Source organism: Heliconius melpomene, chromosome 17, assembly GCF_056956725.1.
Source record: "Heliconius melpomene rosina isolate 202511_hmr_F chromosome 17, ASM5695672v1, whole genome shotgun sequence".
NCBI classification, from domain to species: domain Eukaryota; kingdom Metazoa; phylum Arthropoda; class Insecta; order Lepidoptera; family Nymphalidae; genus Heliconius; species Heliconius melpomene.
In genome coordinates, this window is record NC_140405.1 from 7251274 (window position 1) to 7271338 (window position 20065).

General features: G+C 35.0%; 2 protein-coding genes across 2 annotated transcripts in view; both read right to left on the minus strand.

Annotated features, from left to right (window-relative positions):
• Nucleotides 1-20065, minus strand: part of btv (dynein cytoplasmic heavy chain beethoven) — a 55216-nt gene that overhangs the window by 26703 nt on the left and 8448 nt on the right. The window contains exons 17-29 of the mRNA XM_085200097.1: nucleotides 19270-19422; nucleotides 18425-18634; nucleotides 17222-17474; nucleotides 16611-16754; nucleotides 15991-16196; nucleotides 15499-15614; nucleotides 15127-15272; nucleotides 14722-14889; nucleotides 14225-14383; nucleotides 13539-13651; nucleotides 1860-2073; nucleotides 1461-1703; nucleotides 401-771 (exon numbers count right to left, since the gene is read on the minus strand). Coding sequence (XP_085056223.1) covers nucleotides 401-771; nucleotides 1461-1703; nucleotides 1860-2073; nucleotides 13539-13651; nucleotides 14225-14383; nucleotides 14722-14889; nucleotides 15127-15272; nucleotides 15499-15614; nucleotides 15991-16196; nucleotides 16611-16754; nucleotides 17222-17474; nucleotides 18425-18634; nucleotides 19270-19422 — 2496 coding nt within the window. The remainder of the gene's footprint in view (nucleotides 1-400; nucleotides 772-1460; nucleotides 1704-1859; nucleotides 2074-13538; nucleotides 13652-14224; nucleotides 14384-14721; nucleotides 14890-15126; nucleotides 15273-15498; nucleotides 15615-15990; nucleotides 16197-16610; nucleotides 16755-17221; nucleotides 17475-18424; nucleotides 18635-19269; nucleotides 19423-20065) is intronic.
• On the minus strand, nucleotides 3128-9479 carry LanB1 (laminin subunit beta-1). Its single transcript, XM_085200405.1, has one exon. It carries the CDS (start codon nucleotides 9419-9421, stop codon nucleotides 4070-4072), a length of 5352 nt encoding a protein of 1783 aa, XP_085056531.1. The 5' UTR covers nucleotides 9422-9479; the 3' UTR covers nucleotides 3128-4069.

The window sequence follows — 20065 nt, forward strand, 5'->3', positions numbered from 1 at the left end:
AAATAAAATAAATATTAATCAGAACAAATTAGATTCAGTCTAAATAGGAATAATTAAAATACTACAGACAGACGTTTTGTTCCCATGTTTAAAAAGGTATAAAGGTATAAGAGGCCAGTCTTGGCGCAGGGGCACAAAGTGTGACTGAAAACGCGACTGATTTTGAGCTCGATCTTCACTCGAGGAAGTGAAATATTTATTCTATTTATATTTTCATTTCTTCGCTCTGGTGTCCAGATAAAGCCCAGCGTTGAGTTCCGCCACTCAACACACAATGTCTTCAGAATTCGGCGGAAAGTGGGGAACGGGGATACTAGGTGTCCTCTGCCTATCATGCTGTGTGCGGGATACAATGTGAAGTTGATTTAAAAAAGTATGAAAAATAGCGTAAGTAGATTACCTGAGTTGTTTTTGCCAATGCCAATCACTGGTAGAAACCACATTGTGTTCAATCAAGTCTTTCATCATTGACTCATAATATACACACTGTAATATAATAGCCTGTTTCTTGAACTTCTCCTTTTCGCCCTCAACTTCTGCGGCAACGTAATACAAATGTTCATTTTCGATATTCTCCTTCAATTTGTGCAATTCCTTTGATATAATAGATTTCTCTATTCCTTCAGTTAATCTAATATTTTGCGCTAGGCACAGTATTTGAGTCGGTAGCGAAAATGGATCTTGTTCTAGAAAACTATTTGAAACTAAGCATTTTAATGTCATATTCTGAAGTGACGAGCGAATTTCTTGTTCCAATTTTTTTAGCCACAACTGCAAAATACACAACGTACTACTCTATACTTGATAATTTATTATAGATTTAATGGTTTTTCTTAAGCTTCATCTTCACACTGTAGCCCATATATTGCAGAGTAGGCAGAGTTTACACTAGGTTCACCTAGTGTTCACACCATTTCCCACTTTCTGCCGAATTGTGAAGGCATTGCGTATTGAGGGACGTAAATCGAAAATCAACGCCGCCTTTACTAGAGCGAAGAAATGAAAATATTAAATCTTTCATTTCCTCGAGTGGAAATCGAACCCACAACCTGTCGCGAATAGAGTCGTACACTTCTGCCCCTGCACCATGACTGGGCTCAAGTTTATTTTAGATGCAGTTTCGAATAGAAAAATATCTATTTAATTACACCAATTTATTTTTGCTCTTTTTAGTTGTAAGCCTTTTAACACGTGTATAGAAATAGTATTAAAAATACTACCATATGATAATATACTTATTATGCAGATGTCAACTTTTATTATAATTTATATTTACTATTAATAAAAATTATTTTACACAGTACGGCTATTGCAAGCCATTGATCACATTTTTTACCGCAGCGACAACTGTCGCATTAAAACGTGTCTTAGGAGTTTATTGAGCTTTCTTCCAGTTAAATTTAATTAAGACTACTTTTGTTTCATAACGGAAATATGTTATAATGTATCATTTCATTCACCTCAACAGAACAATCGATATCAACAGGATGGTCAAGAGGAAATACTTCCCCGAGGCTGCATAAAGCTGTGATCGATAGATCTTCGGGACCGAGCCTAACGCCCGTGATACCTGGGAATAGCTTCTTTAAATGTGATTGCATAATTGCCTCTCTGCCTTCAGCACCAGCTCGCGCCTGTCCGAGTAATTCCAGTAAATCATCATCGCTTAAGAAATATAACCTTGGAAATATTGATCGTTTTTCCTGTGTAAAGCAATTTTAACAGAAGATTTTAATATAGTCAAGCAATATTCTATCATATTTTATGAATTGAGATAAATATTACACAAATGAAATAGAAACAATATTTAAGTTTTAGGCAATATTAACAGTTTGTAGTGTACAAGTTCAAACACTCACATCGATATAATGGTTCAATGATGACTGGCATGCATTTAATTGTTCCGATATCGCATCGAGCATGGACTGAAGTCTTGTGGATTGTACCAATGTGGAAAGTCGAGGGTCGGTCTCCAAAATTCGTGAGATCTGTTTAAATGCCTGATCTACTTTACGGAATCTGGTGCCTAAATCACCATCGTCGTGACATAGTATTGGTTCCAAATAAAGCCACCTAAAATATTAATTTTGACATTATCATAAAAGCTTGATAATTCATAAATGTCTGATTAATTGTAAGTTTAATATTTATGTAACCTATATTTTTTTACCACATAGCAACATCTCTAAAATGGTCAGAACGTGGATGTATGATATTAAGGTTTTTTAGCTTCACGTTGTAGGCAGAGGAAACCTGGATATTCTTTTCACATTAAGTGTGTCTTCTCTTCGCGCTCTCCACTTTTCGCCGAATTCCGTAGGTTTTCTGTTTAGTGGCAGAACTTAACGCCGCCCTTTGCCTTCTTATCAGAGTGAGGAAATAAAAATATTAAATATAATATTATGTGGTCCAGCAAAAAGTCAAACATATATTTAGTGTATGATATGTAGAGATTATATGTTTGAACCGGACTCGCCACTGCATATCTTATAATTTGGAAGTGTAACTTATCTGCAAATTTATATTTGTATAAAGTTAGTAAAGTCACTTAAAGTAGGTAAGTTAACTTATTTTGTAATGGTTTTTTTACGCGAAGCTGAGAAGCTGATTTAATTACATTTAAAAATAATAAAAAAAACAGCTTCACGCTGTATCCCGCACACAGCAGGGTGGGCAGAGGGAACCTAGTATTAAGGCACTCCGTTCTCCACTTTCTGCCGAATTCCAGAAACATTGCGTGTTGAGTGGCAGAACTCAACGCCACGCTTTGCCTCGACTCCAGAGCAGAGAAATAGAAATATAAACGTAAATATTTCACTTCCTCGAGTGGGGATCGAACCCACAACCGTCGCCTTACAGTCACACCCTTGTGGCGCTGCGCCAGGCCTACATTTGATTTTTTTTTAATTTCATGACTTAAAATAAGAGTTGTGTTAATTCATTGCACACATATTTGTTATTTTGATGTTCAATATCTAATATTGCTGGCTTTCCCGCTGACTTGTACTAAATTTACAAGCCAGAAATCAATAGTGACATACCAACCAACATATATATTTAAAGTATTAATAGTAGATATAGAATTACTATTAATAAAATAAAGTACAAGGAGGTAATAAATAGTCAGTTTCATAAAATGATTTTATTTATCAAATATCCTAATTTATATACTTTATATAAATTTACAAAAAATGGATATTTTTAATTTTTAATGTTTATACAATTTACTACAAATTATGTGAATAATTTCTATTACACACTTTGATCTAGTTTTTTTTTTAGCATTGAATGGCACTAAGATAGAACTTAAGAATTGTAATAATTATTAGATAAGTAAACGGCCTCCTCCTAATTATTTCTTTACAGAGAAATAATACGATCAACTAAAAGAAATGTAATATAAAATTAAAACTGTATTATTAACACAAAAATGCAATTATAATACTACAAAATTAAAAGCATCAATCACTTATACTAACCACAGTGAGGCATTTAAGGTAGAATAATAGAATAATATAAAAAATATATCAAATTGTTAAAGCAAAAGTTTTTATATATTTATTAATATTTTAAAAGCATATGAGTCTTATAATATACAACAGCATAATGAATGCCATAGCTACTAAAATTTCTTTGGAATATATTTCAAATGAGTAATATTCTTAATTCTATTATATAATATGTACTTGTACATGATCGGTTTCTTAACAGTGAAACACACATTCAACATATTATTTTTTCCTATTTACAATATAACAATTACATTACCTTAGAGTAAATTTGATTCCTGGAGAATAATAGCTAATACAATATGGTTATCTTAATTAAAAGACTATGTGATGATTAGTAGAAAAGTTTAAATTGTTACAATATTTTTTATAAATGATGAACAACAAAATTAGTTTAAAATTATTACTTATTTTAAATTAATAAAAAATCTCTACATGCGTTTAGATAATAATAACAATGTATTTGATTGTAGTGGTGTTTATAAGTTATTAAATTTCATTATAAAATAATAGCCTCGCAAATTCCCTTTATATAAATAATTATTAATGGAAGCTACCTATTACGTTGTACATGATCTATAATAATCGGAACGCTTAGTAATCTCTGATAAATAATAGTTCATTTGAGTGTTGAGTTCTCCTATTTCTTTTTCTAAACTATTTAACTGTTCATTATGGTCATTGTATAAGTCTTCCATATTTGCTAAGAGTTTTAACTGCATCTGCGTATCACTTGCCAGTTTTGTGGCTCGATTGAGTAAAAGTTGAGCTTTTTCTCTCGAATTTGAGGTTTGGCTCGCCCTCTCTGCTAGTGATGTGTTTGTTTGTTTGAAATTTTGCCTTAGTTGTCTCGCTTTTTGTTCAGCTCCTTCAGCTTTGTTTACAACGTCATTGGCTTCTAGTTTAACTTGTTCTGCATCACTTTCGATTTTTAGTATATTTTTCTGTAAGTCTGATAAACGCGACCTTAACCCTTCAACTTCATCCATAGTTTCATTGGCTTTCTTTTGAGCTTGTTCACTTTCTGTAGCTATTGGCGTCAAATCACTTTTAGCAGCTTCAATGTCACTGTTCGCTTTGTCTATAGCGTTTTCTGCGGCATCTTGTGCGGCCTGAGCCTCGTCTAAAGCTTCCAAAACTTTATTAGCCATACCTAAAGTTAAATTAGCTGCTTTGTTTACAGTGGTTGCATTTTGTTTAAGAGCTTTCGCAAGATCAAGATCTGGCTTTGTCTCCGCGATTATATTTTCAATATTTGTCAACTGTGATACAGTAGAATTAATGCGTTGTGATAGTTCAGTTATTTCTTTTGGTTCTATACTTATAGATAAGTTTAAAATTTCAGTAGCAAGCTGCCTCACATCTTCAGGTGTATTATATGTTTTAGATAAAAATTCTTTTAATTCAGATGTAAGCTCTTGGCTCTCATTAGTTGCTCTTTCCGCTGACGATTTGAAATCGTTAGCTCTATTAAATAAATCTTTGGCTCTAGATCGTACAGCAACTGTATCTTGTTTAACTTGAGAAACTGATCTAAATAAATCTTCTGCAGTAAGTTCATGTTCCTTGATTCTATGTTCTGTTTTATTTGCAAAATCCAAAGCTTGCTCTGCCTTCGTGATAGCTCCTTGATCACAAGATATCCCGCCACATTTTCCACATCCAGCACCTCCACATATGTCACAGCTGTCACTTTCTTGGCCACACATATTTTCATTTATTTTTGGTAACTGCGATTTTAAATCTGATAATTGTTGCTGTAAGTCATCTAGCTTCTTGTCATTATCATTTTGTGTATTATTGAAATTCACATATTGCATTTCTATTAATCGATCCGTATTTTTTATTTGTCTATCAGTATTAGCGATTACCATCTGCACACTTTCAGCTTCATCTGCTGCTTTTAGAGCTCTTTCTTTTGCTTCACGCGTTAAATTAAGCGCTCCTTCTAAATTCGCTTCTTGGAGTTTGGTGGCATTATTTTCTAATTCAAGAGTTTTAGACTTTAAGTGACCAATGCTTGTTCTTAATCCATCTAAGGTCACATTGCCCAAATTTATTTTAGATGTAATAGCGTTAAGGTTTTCATTACTCTCTTTTAATTTCTTATCTGCATTATTTAACTGATTTTGTAAAATTGTTATATTCGTCAATAATTCTTTAACTGTACTTTGTCCTAATTTGGCACTTTCAAGCGAATTCTCTACGTCCTGTAGTTTTTTCGTCATCTCTTCAAAATCTCTCGTATATGCTCCTGTAGCCCCTACTACTTTAAAGTTACTTGCGTTTCCAATCGCAAACTCAGTTTGTATGCGCAAATCACCTATTAGTTTATCCCAACTATCAAAGCATTCTCCACAAGCATAGCATTCTGGAGCATCACCAAGGTAGCCTCTAGCACACATATTGCATTTATATCCACCGATTCCTGGTTTACACATACATGATCCATTATCACGCATACACTGTTGAGACACTGAACCATATAAGTCACAATCGCATTCGTAGCATTCAACATTTGGATTGCCCCAATGATTCTCTTGACATTGATCACATTGCCTACCACCATAACCAGGCTTACAATCACATTTTCCAATATAAGGATTACATTGAGGTGAAATAGAACCAATGGGATCACAATTACATGGATCGCATCCTGTTCCTAAAGCGATTCTCCAGTGATTTTCAGTACATTGATCACAGTTTACTCCTATTACGTTATTAAAACAAGGACATTGACCTGTTATACCATCACAGTTACCTTGGGTGAAATTTGTGCCTAGTACTGAACAATTACACTTATAACAGGATTTCTCTAAAGCATTACCATAATAACCATTTTCACATAATTCGCAATGGTCCCCAGCAGTATTGTGTAAACATTGCAAACATTTTCCCGTGTATGGGTCGCAATTGTTAGGTTTAGTAGTATCAATATTATCATTGCATTCACATTTCTCACATGTGCCTTTTATTGGATCACCATAGTAATTATCAGCGCATACATCGCAAAGAGATCCAGCGTAACCTTCTTTACAATCACAAACAACATCCTTAGTTTCGGAATCTAATTCACATCTGTCTGCGTGACTATTTTTATTTGGGTTTCCTTTTACACCAGGGCATGGACAAAGTCGACAAGGAATGTCAACTCCAAGTCGTGGATCACCATAATATCCTTCAACACATCTTTCACATCGATGACCTTCCGTATAATCTCTACATTCCTTACACGCTCCAGTTTTGTCGTCACATTCAACAGCATGACCATTGCAATCACATTGCTGACAGTTAGGGAAATTAAAATATCCAGGTTGGCATAAGTCACAAGCTCGTCCGTAAGTATTCGCTCTACATTTACATTGTCCACTTGTAGCATCACAAAAGTTATCAAGTGATCCTATGCTATTACAATCGCATCGTTTACAACCAAATTTGCTAAATCCATATGTTCCAGGGGCACAACGATCGCATCTTGCGCCTACTATATTCTCTACACATTGGCAATGGCCTGTATAAGGATCACACTGATGACTTTTTGAACCAGAGGGATCGCATTGACAAGATTCTGATCCATTTTTGATAAAGATCATTATGCTTGCATGTAATTTTTTGCAAATTTCAGGTATATTATCCCTATTAAGGTCATAATAATAAGAATCACCACAGTTATAGCGATCAAATTCATCACGCAACGAGCTTCCATTTGTTAAAAATGGTAAATCTTCGACTGAAGGTATTAGAACTATGGAATCAATCAACACAGAAGCTCTACTGTTCGAACTGTAACCATCTTGTCTACCTAAATAAATACGAATTTCCGTTTGTTTGTTTTTTTCTAAGCACACTGAGGGTCGCACTAAAACACTGCGTTGATTTGCCGGAAGCTTTGTAGTAATTGTGTCATCTTCTGGGCGAATGTTAGCACAAGGTGAGTCGGTATCTATTGGTAAAGGTCTTTTAACCAATATAGTGGACTCTTCCCAATTCAAATGAGATTGCGGTTCATATCTTATAAGAACATTATAATTCATACTAGTTTTTAGATTGTTTATAACAAAAACGAGAGTACTACTCTCTGGTATTTTCATAAAACCCGGTCCTGTCCAAGTTTCTTTTCTACCATCTGGATAATTTTCACGTATTACAACATGACATAACAGACTTTGTATTGCATTATCATCTATTTGTGAATCACATTGACTAGACTCTGCTTCATAAATTATGGAATCAAGTGCACCAACAAAGAAGTTTTGAATGGGTTGATCACAACGACGTCCAGTTACGTTTGGACGACATTTACATTGACCTGTTATAACATCACAGTCTCTATCGATAGATCCACCAAGATCGCAGTCACAGGGTAAACATCCGTCATCAATATCAGATAAACCATAAAACTCAGGCAGACATTGGTCACAATTTCTTCCTGTAACATGACGTTTACAGAAACAGTTTCCAGATAGAGGATCACATCCTCTTTCATTGATAGTTCCTAAAAGATTGCACGTGCATGAATCACATCCTTCTGGATTCTTTGGATCAAAATTCCAGAATCCATCTTTACACCTATCACACCTGGCTCCATCAACGTTAGATTTACAAAGGCACCGTCCGGCTGTTTTATTATTTATAAAATCTGTTTCATCTTCACATAGAATTTCTTTATCAGTTGTTCCATCTGGATCACAGTCACAAGGCTTACAAGTATCAGGGCTCTGTCCATCTACATTTGGATCTCGGAAGAATGTAGGCTTGCAAAGTTCACAATTTATACCCATAGTATTATGCTGACAATTATCACAAACACCACCACTAACCTTTCCTGTTTTATTGTATACTGCTGCATCAAAGTGACAAGTAATTGCGTGGTTATTGCAAGTGCATCGTTTACATGCATTTGATGTTTTCCCTACAGCAGGCTGCCACGGTAATTCGTTATAGAAATCTTCACAATATTCACAATTTAAACCACGAGTATTATGAGTGCATTCACAGCGTCCGTGTACCATATTGTTTTTCGAATCCACTCCAGGCATCGGTAAACATCTAGAAGCGTGACCATAACAGGAACAAGAGCCGCGCACAGTCATTTCATAAATAGAATAGTAATATTTTTCTTGAATCTCAGCCCTATTATCAAGTAAATCATCGCCAAGCGTGTGGAGCTTTGTAAAGTTTATTCTTAAATTTGTCATTCGCAATAAGTTTTGAACTTCTTCTGAGTATGGATTGGTCACACGTATATTAGGGGGTAATACTCTGAATATTACTTCACCTTCGGTCGACGGCGCTACACCTGAATAACGAGACTCGCACACAACTTCTGTCAAATTTCGTTGAGTGTGTTTAGGCACGAAGGGGAAGGCTTCGTCACAATTGTGGGCAAAGTATCGATAAACTCGCCAAGTTTTTCCGAAGTCAAATGATCTCTCCACTAACATTGCGGCTGGACGAAAAGTTTTAAACTGAATAATTAAATGTGTGAGATGAAATTCTGCTTCCATATCCAATTGAATTGTAACATTTTCTTTGCCGTTTTCCGATTGCCACCATGATTTTCTTAGTGTTCCGGGAATATATTTGTATATAATATTCTGTATAGGATGGTCAAGTGCCAGATTGTTACTAGTACTATTTCTTGAATCACACCAAAAACATTTCTTACGTTCCTCAAGATGCGATACAATGCAATAGCGTTCACGTTTATTGCTTCCACAAGTCGACGAGGCAAAAAGTCTTGCTTCACGACCGATAAGCAGGTTTCCAGTTGCAGGGTAACAAGAACTTAATTCGCAGGCTCTATCTAAAATTCTCGGGTCGGTACGTAAGCGATCACGATGTCGACTATAAACCGCGTCACCGCCGGCTATAAGCACGGGGAGTAAAAACAATGCAGCGCGTAACGCCATAGCGCGGACCGAGCCTGCCGCGCGTTGCTCACAGCACTGCGGCCTGCCACCCGCTCTACTCCCGCGCAGCCCGCTCCCCCACCTCACTTACTTCACCCGTCAGCTCTACTGATTTTACAGAGCCAGATCCTACGTCGTTAAATATTCTTATTTAAAAAATAATAATATTTTTATATTGTTTACTTACATTAATTAATAATTTTAATAAAGTACCACAGTTCATTATGACAATTGTTACTTATTATTAAAATGAACTCTATTATTATCAATATTTTAATATTTTTAACGAGGATGACATTGAAACGGAGTTTTATATATATACGATTTTTTTATATATAATAATTTCCCCGACTGCACTCTCTTACGTTACTTGACTTTTATACGTATCATATGTGAGATGTTAAAAGAATTTCCAATGAACAGAATGCGGCCCTGCATAAGGCGACGACCGCTTCCTCCCGCGCGCCCCTACCGTTCTCCGAAATGGGCTCTAAGCAACAAAAATAACACACTTTGGGATCTACTTTTGTTTTCATGATAATAAATATGACCCAAAGAAAGATATTAGAATTTAATATGTAATCGGCAAAAATTATTTCGAAAGAAATGGCTTCTTTCGTATAAAAAAATGACATATAAAAAGAGTTGGCTTGGAACATGTTAACATACAGAGATACACAAATCGACATCGGTCGGCCTTCCGCTCTCCACATCCGCCGCTGATAAAACATTTGCGAACTACACGGAGTCGGTCATCGAATACACCAAAAATTATTTTGCAGAAAAGGACTTTACAAATTACTTAACAAATAATATAAAGATTACTCACCTAATCTAAAACTATTTATATAACTTGACAATACATTATAAATACTTACGTAAAAATTTAAAAATAACAAATATAGGCACATAATAGTGCTAATCTTCTTCACTAATACGTTCTATGAACTAATTTGTCATAACTCATAGGATAATAGTTAAATGAAGTGAATTATTCCACACGAGCGAACGCTGGTGGAAACATGGATCTTGTCAACTTTGCATTTTTCATGTAAAGTAGGTTATTGGGCGTTGATTAGTTATTAATGGTGCGCCAATTACCCTTTTTAAATTATAAACCTTTACAGTAACTTATTTTAAGTGACTTTCTTAGATTTGTTATTATCAAAATAATTATATTTACTTTTTCATTCCTCTTTTATATAGAAGTATAGAACATGAATGTCTGTTTTGAGACACGAATGTCTATAAAATAAAAATATTTACGATGCATTTTATTCCAAAGCTTCTTTCGAAACGCCATGTATCAAGAAATCAATCAACCAAAGCTTCTTTATTGAAAACAAAAATTGTATTGTTTTTTTTTAATATGTTAATGGAATTATAGTATTTAAAAATTAATTTAAAATAACATAAGTAAATGTTAAAAATAATATGAGCTAGCAAAAAAGTCGCCACAAATAGATTTACCTACTTATGTTAAAGAATTAAATTTATTCAGTGCTTTGGGTGTACAAACAGTACCAATTATGAACCATTTATGTATTTTTTATAAAAAAAACTACAACCAGCCACTATTATAGTTCATTATTTCGACAGTGTGGCTGATAACCCCTTATCAAAGTCACGTAAAATAGAACTAATCAAGAGCTTCTAAAATAAAACCAACTACAATTAATTTGTTATTAAGCACAACATAAAAAAATTTTTTTGAAAACATAAGATGCAAATTTCAATCACAAATTGCAAAATTTGTAACATTATGACATATTTGTCTTAGATTTGTTTAGCTTTACGCTGTACAATGCAGCACATAGCACGGTAGGCAGAGGTAACCTGGGAACCTAGTATTAAGATACTCCATTACTGATTAGCATTATTACTGGTGTTCCCCACTTTCTGCCGGAGCCCATCGCTGTGCTTTGCCTCGTTACTAGAATAGCGAAAGGAAAGTATTAAATATATCAAATCACCGAGTGGGAATCGAACATTGTCGCGTTTATAGTCGTACGTTTGCGCCCCTGCGTCACGACAGGCTCTTAGATACATTTTCAGAATAATGTTGACATCATTCTCAAGTAATTGTAACTATAACGATTTCGTTCGTGCGTTGTGGGCACAGTGAATGAACGCTTTTGCTTTGATAAGGGTTCATCTAAGAAGCCAGTTGTAGTGTTAAGGTTCAAAAGCGATAAGCATTTGGTTCGCGACGATAATTTTTATTCATAATATAAAAAAAAAAATATTTACAGACATTTACTTAAGTAGAGACTGCTCAAATGAGGCAGTCTTACAACAATAAAATAAATAGCACTTCAAAATATATTTAACTAAATTTTTTATGTGAAGATAAATAATAAACAGGTTTATGTGTTCATTATACAACAATTACCTATAAGCTTATAAGTTATACAAAGGGCGTCAGTATTTTAGCTTCTAAACAGGCTTTCAGCACACAGCTTTATTGGTTGCGCTATCTTTATTGCATGTCGCCTAATTTTGGATGTCGGCTAGGAAGTAGATTCTTAGTTCAATGAACCTGGGTTATCGAGATAAGTCAGATATTTACATATGGCAACATCCTGTAACTTCTACTTTTACATTCTAAAAGTAATATAATTGCCTACATATAAAAAAAGGTTAAATATAAATCGAAAAAAAAATGTGGATTAATAATTTATTTGTTTGGTATATAAATACAAGTACCTAACTAATACTGTAACTTTGTGATATAAGAACTTGAAACTTGGAAAACAATGTATTTTTGTAACGTTGCCGTTATTTAGACCGAAAAGTCATTCGTATTCGTACATATATCGTATTTGAATACGAAAAACTAAAAGAAGAATAAAGTATGAGTAATCTTAAAAAAATGTTAATATGTGATAAATTAATACATAATAAAGTTATACGACTATTAAATGATATTTTTTTTATTATACAAGTTATAAAGGAGCTATAATTTTATATTTATCAGCGATGCTTAAATAACAATAATGTATGCCAAAAAATTTAAACTTGTTCCGTTCTAAGTAACGCAAAAGTCTAAGCAAATTGACTATGAATTCCGAGAAGTCACATCTGCGGCACACGTGGCGGAGTACGTACTGCCAGTGCCATTCATTAAATGAATAGATGTGAGCATAAACGCATTTAAAAATGTATTGTTTAATTTTTGGAAACCAAATGCGCGTTTGTATTATGAATAATTATAATCGTAGGTCATATAAACCCTGTAGAAAAATATTTTAGCGTTGGCTTATAAGTGGGGAACGGAGTGTCTTAACTCTTAACACGAGGTTACCTCTGCTTACCCTGCTGTGTAAAATTGATTAGTTGTGGGTTCCATCCCCACGGGAGGAGATAAAATATTTATTTAAGTTTATATTTTTATTTCTTCGCCCTGGTGTCGAGGCGCGTAGGGGTAAAAGAGGAGGTCCGGTGATTATCTTCTGTTCCGTGGATGGTGATGGTAATCTCTGCGAGAGATAGCAATCTTGAGATAGTAGATTATTATATCAATCAGAGAAGATTAATTACCGCAACGGATGAACTTGCCAATTATTTCTTCATCGGCATTAGTGTGGTACATGGATTCATTCTTGTGACTGGTGATAGCAACGACAGGGTGTAATATGATATCATGTATAGCAGCAATCTTGATACATTGTCTGAATAATGACTACGTATGTTAATTTTTGGGCCTCATTGGCAGTGACGGTGCGCGAGTTGTCTCTCCTCCCTTATCTTTTGCCTATCAGGTCCACGTTTTCATTCATGTTACGTTCTCAGTCATGTCATGACAGACGGATGCCACCTTAGTCTACCCGTTTAAAGAGTTCGAAACATCGTGTTTCAAAAAAATTATAATACCTACTAAATACACGCGATTAATTCGGTTAAAAAGTTTCATTTCAAATAATATACAAATATAATTTTGGAACTTGTTGTAATTTAATAAATTCTAGTCGTAAAATTGTTAAATATGTGACATTGCGCTAGTTGCGAAGGGGTCACAAATGTGAATAGCGGTGAGGAAATTGAAGGAGGGGAAAAAAAAATTATGAAATTCATGCAATGTAATTTATGGATGGTACCTAACAAATAGTATACGAACCTGCGTTGCGCATGTTGCGCAGCGCGCAGCAATAGTCGCGCCGCGCGCAGTCGCGCCTCCCACGCCGCGCCCTCCGCGCCCACTGACGATACCACCCATTGTTGTTCCTCTACCTGCATTCATTTTTTTTTCATTATTAACTTTTTTCGCATAGAACCGTAATAGAATCTAGTGTTTTTTTTTATATTAAATACATCGCAGATATTTTCGGTGTTTCGGCTACGACTTTGATGATTGTAATAAAAAAGTAAACGTTTTTATTTTTTACTACAATATAAGTAAGACAATAAGATCTTTTTTTATTTAACCATGCATTTTAGAAAAAAATAAGGGAATCACTTTATCACGATAAGCTGCTTAGATCTAGTACTAAAACTATCTCCTTTTCGACAGAATTCGAGACTGCATGTTGACGAGCATAACTCAAGACGTCGCCGTCTTGCCAAAGTGGCATAATAGAAATAATTTAAATACAGATAAAGAGGATCGAATCCACACACTACACAATTACAATTAGACGCGGTCCCACTGCGCCACGATGGTCTGGTAGATAGTACAGGTAAACCATTACGTATATCCATTTTCGGAAGCCCATCCTTTCGAATTTTATTTAAAAAGTTAAGGTACATTAATATTTGTTGATTTGAAATACAACTATAATATAGGAATAATAAATCAAATCAAACCTTTGTTAACAGCTCCTTGTAATCCTTCACTATTGGGATAAGTTTTTTATTTTTATCCGTATAGTAAATTATTACGAGTCTGGCGCCAGCATACCACACTTCTAAGTCGTTGATAGTACTTCTTATTGTAGCTTCATTTGAAGCAGACGAATTAATTTTCTAAAATCATAAATATTCTTTAACTTTCATATTGTTTTAACGAAATATTTTATAGCTTCACGTTATTACCTGCATATGGCAGAGTTTCTTTTATAGCAAGGCTGTTGGAGTGAACCTAGTGTTATAACACTTTGTTCCCCACTTATTGCTCAATTTTCGAGTGTTTTTGTAGTCACTATATTCAATAATTTCCGCCCAATTTTTTATGTTATTAAGTGGCTCAACTCAACGCCGCGTTTTGTGGAGCCCCCAAACGTCGCGTTTACAGTCAGTAGCGTGTACGCTATAACGACGTAGAACAACAATTTTATTGTAGTAATTTAAGGCGATTTAAATACCTGTAAAGCTTTCATTTGTTTCTTGATATTAGAAGCCGCTTTAAGAAAATGTTGAACTTGTAATGCCTCTGCATTTACATATTCTATTTCAATCAAACTGAAAATTTCACGCCAATGCTTTTCCGTGTAGTTTGACCCTCGAAGATATTTTAATACTGCTGTAAGGTCCTATTGAAAAGTAAAAAAAATGCACTAAATATAAGTTACAAGACTTTAACTTTAAGTTAATAACTTTTTTAATTGTATTATATAGAGGCTTCTATAAAAAAGTTAAAACTGTGGTTTCATTTAAAGTGGTGTTGACAAAAACGCTCTGTATAATATTCATAAGCACTAACATTTTGGAAGGAATACGATTATTGACCAAATCAAATTATTAGAAGCACGCATAAATTCAAAACTTACGGAATAATTATCAATCTCTTGTTTTAAATATAATGTAATAGTGGTATAAGGTTCCAAAAGTCCTCGCCATTTCTGAACAAAATCATCAAGCAGATGTAGTTTCTTTTGGAATATTATCCAATCTTGATCCGCCAAAACATTGTATTCTACAACAAAAATACTTTAAATTTTTCTTTTCATTTTTTAATAAATATTTTACTAATACATTTTAATATGTGTACATATTATTTATTTCCAGATGCTCATTGAGTTTATACTGAGGACTCGTCTTGAATTGTTTTAAGATAAAAGCAACAATGTATATTGTACTTAAAATCTGTTTGTAAATAATAATTTTCTAAAGAAAATCTATAAGATTTATAATTTGGTTACCGTCATTGTAATCTTTAAAAATATTCCACATGGTAATAAAGTCGTTTCTCAAATCTTCGGCTTCTTTCCAAGATTGTGAAATTTCGAATATCATATTGAATTTTCCACATTCTTCGCTAAAATATAAAAATGTCACAATAAATAAATATATTGAAGTGATGCCGTTGTGGCGCAGTGGTGGCGCGTGTTACTGTAAGCGTGACGGTTGTGGGTTCGATTTCCACTCGGGGGAATGCATTATAATTCATTCCCCAAAGAAAATACATGTATAATAACACTAATTATTATTATTAATATTTTCGGCATTGAATTACGCAGAAAACAAAGTGTCTTAATACTAGGTTTCCTCTGCCTACCCTGTTATACGCGGGATACAGCGTGAAAGAAATATAATTGTTCTCTTACAGTTTAAGGTGCGGTTTGCTATAATACATATGTTTTCTACTCGTACGTCTATTACATTTAAAAAAAAATCAAAATGAAAATTCTCACATCAGCTGGTTTCTATCAGCAATGAACTTGTCACATTGTTGTACGCCGTCGAACACCGATCGGCATCGATCTGACATCTCCGCGTATATGACGTCACGAGTATGTTCCAGACGTGGCTTTGCCTGGGACCACCGGGACACCCACGCTTCTATTCCACTTTGTAAATTTTCCCATTCGCCTTTTAAATTGGCTTTCACTATTTCTGCCTAAAAAATTCATGTTTTTTTAATTACTTTTATTTTTCTAGCTTCTACCTTGCTGTATGCGAGATGCTTTATCTCGCATACAGCAAGGTAGGCAGAGAGGACGTTCCTTATTTCGCTTTAATTCCCCCGATATTCGAGTCATTATGAGTTGAGTGGCAAAATTTAACGCCACGCTTTGTCATTTCATCATTCATATAGACAGATTTGTTTTGCTAAGTCACATATAATTTTTTTTTTTCTACAGTGATAGTGAGATTTTAACTTCCACTTTTAATAAATGGAACATAAAAATAAAATATTAAATATATGACGGTGCTATCGGTACACTATATAATATGAACAGTCACACAAAGACAAAGCTCAGCTTAGACCTCGCGGACCATAAGTAAATTTGGAAAAAAAAGTGGTATTTACTTGATGTTGGAACATGTGTTGGTGCGCGCGCACGCGGTCCCGCAGTGCGCCCCACGCGCGCACGCTGTCCTCCAGCGACGCGTCCCCGCCCCACGTGCGCAACAGTTGGGCTTTGCGTTTTAACTCTTCTACGTTCTTCTCCATCTATTATTGTAGTTTTATTAGCTTTATGGTGTATCCCACATATAGCAAGATAAAACAATTTCTAGTCTACTTTTCATCCAATTTTCGAGACATTGTTGAAACTCACGCGCGTCAAACCGTCGCGTTTACAGCCGTAGGTTAAGTCAGACTTTTTGCCTTTGCGTCAAGACGGCCCATAAATTATAATTATGCAAAATATTATAATAGTTATTGTCAATTCTACTATCAATTTTTATCTATAAATCTTGTTGTAAACTAAAGCAGTTAAAATGTTATTTATTTCGTAATCCCTGCATTCCTCAACAACCAACAAAGCCTAATTTCAACTTTTAGATTTTACTTATCGTTCGGTTGTTTTGACTGTGTGTTAGTGAGAGTTGCTAACTAGACAAAAACAGATTTATAACAGGCAGAAAATTGGGTGGAAAGTGAGGAACTATAAGCTGCAACAACAATAACAAAAAAACCTCAGGCATTTTCAGTTGTAGTGCCTGCTGCTTAGCACTAAGGTCAGCGAGGTCGCGCGTATTACGCGGCGCCACCCCGTCGTCCAGCGCGAGCGTAGCGGTCGCTATAAACGCGTGCAGCTCGGCGGCGTCAGTGCGACAGCTGGCGCCCAGCGCCGCCGCCACGCTGCTCCAGAGACTACGTGATTGGGCCTCAAACTCGCGCCGCAGTGTCAACGTGCCCACAGATATCCATTCTATTTTTTCATCTTCGCTAAATGTTTGTATAATTTATTAATAAGAGGAATAAGAAAGATTTGGATACATGTATTTAATTAACATTACATTAGTTGTGTAATACAATTAGTTGTGTAATTATTTCATTTTAATTTATAAAAAATATTATTTTTTGTATTATGATAATTATAGATAACTAGAGGCCCGCTCGCGGCTTCGCCTGCGTGAACTACGTTATTATTAATTTCTGTCTCCATGAGTACCTACGTCCTATAAATGACGTCCATGCAAAATTTGAGACTCCTACTTTGTCTAATCATTTGTTGACTCATTTGTAGTAACAAAGTTTCATAAAAACTTTCAACCCCAACTTTCCGAGTCGCGCTAGGGTATGGTTATGGCAGACAATCTACCCTCCACCTTCAGGCTTTGTCCCCCCCAAAGAGTGCCTACCCGCAGGTTACAACTTGCAGTGGCCAACATGGAAGTCACTTAATCGTTTACGGAGCCAGTTTGGCCGATGCAAAGAGCTTCTCGTGAGATGGGGGTACGAACTGAGGGATAAGTCACCCTGTGACTGTGGCGCCGATCCACAAACGATGGCACACTTACTCTCCTGCCCGAAATGTCCATTCACCTGCTCACATGACGATCTGATGGAGGCAACAGATGCCGCAGTCGGCGAGTCTAAATACTGGCAAAATATGATATGAATTCTCCAATCATTGACACGAAGAAGAAGAAGACCCCAAAAACAACCCCTTAGAAGTTGAATATTGCAAATTCCCGCCTTAGCGAGCACCTACGTCCTATAAATAACTCTAATCTCTAATAATGTGCAAAATTGCATGTAGTTTCTGAGATTTCGTGATGAGTGAGTGACTTTTCGATTTTATGTATATAGATAACTGCAATTTTCGAATTAAGTGTCGATAACCATACTAAAAAAATTAAAAACACAATAAACAAAAAAACAAATTGACATACAATGTCATCTTCGCAACAGCTTGTCCATAAGCTTTACAAGCTCTAAAGTTGCGTTCAAAGTGTTCCGGCGTGCGCAAGTGTTGACCGCACAGCGCGTCCACGTCGACGCAGGCGAGCGCGAGGCGGCGCGTCCACATCGCGCACGCGCCCTGCAGCCGCGACAGCGTCGCCTCTAGCTGCGTCACGCCCTTATTGCCTAGCCAGCTGTACCTGATATATTTATATGTAATTATAATTTGCAATATTTTGATAGATCTCATTTAGACTCAATATATATTGAATGTGAATTATAATTTAAATAAAAAAATGATAATTTGAATGAATTGGGACTCAAACTCATCTCTTTATACTTGTTGGAGCGACTTGATCACTAAGTTATAAGTTATTACACTATACTTTAATATGTTAAAAATAATGTAGAATCTGAGACACTCATCTGACACTGAATTAATTTTGTTTGCTAGCTCTTGCACTAAGATAAATCGCGGCGTTGATTTACACCAACATCACGCAATGTTTCGAAAATATATGTAATAATAATACGGTAGGTGGGGAAAGGAGTGTCTTAACACTAGTTTTCTTTCTGCCTACATTACTATATACATTGTGAGGCTACCAGCGCAATTAAGCAATATCTGACTATATATGCGAAGGTTGTGGAATCTACCCACTGAAGTTAATTATTATACATTTTTTTATTTAAATCGCAGTCTTTAGTTAAAAGTGTCAAATACCAGTGGAAAACGAACAAATTTCTGACTATTTGCTTTATAAAAAAGAAATACAAATATGTATAATAAAAATTAAACTAAAAATATTTTTTCATGAAATCACAAACTATTTACTTGTCAATAATAGAAGTAAATACGGATTTCTCATCAACAGGACTGGCACGGAGGCCTACAAAGTGAGCAGGTAGCGCTACGAGACGACGAAGCTGGCTGTAGTGTTGGACACGTACCTCTTCAATTGCAGGCATCGTACGCACGCGCCGACCCCTAAAGAAAAAAACACAGAATAAAATCTGATGCAAATGCACAAATACAAAATGCACTATGCACATGTAATCCATCGTCAGAATTAATGAATAGATTGAAACTTATCAACCTGTAAGTTTGAGCTTGTATGTATGAAAATCTTAAGATGAACTTAATGAGTATCATTAGTCGACTTCCACAACATTGAGTGAGATATGGTAGCAACACAATAGAGTATAACTTAATTTATAAGTGTCTTAACATTAGATTTCCAAAGTCCATCCCTAGCATGAATCTATGTGTTGTAATATGTATAACGATTAAATTTTCGAGTTTTAGAGAAGGTATATAGATATCCGTTACCACCTTGTCAATAAACATAGTATTTGTAAATTCAATCCCTACTCGGAGAAATGTTTAAATTTAAATAATTATTTTGCAAATCTTGTAAAACAAACTGTGGCCAATAGTTATTGCTACCTTACCCCTACCTCGCTACAGAACACAGAAAATGTCAACATTACATGGAAAATTAGAATGGAGTGTGTTCACTTCTAGAACTAGAATGTACTAATTATTATTTACTATAAGTAGAAGTCTCTGAATTTTACTTTCAAATGCTAAGTAGTTTGTTCCTTATTATCTTATTTTACTACTATTAAAA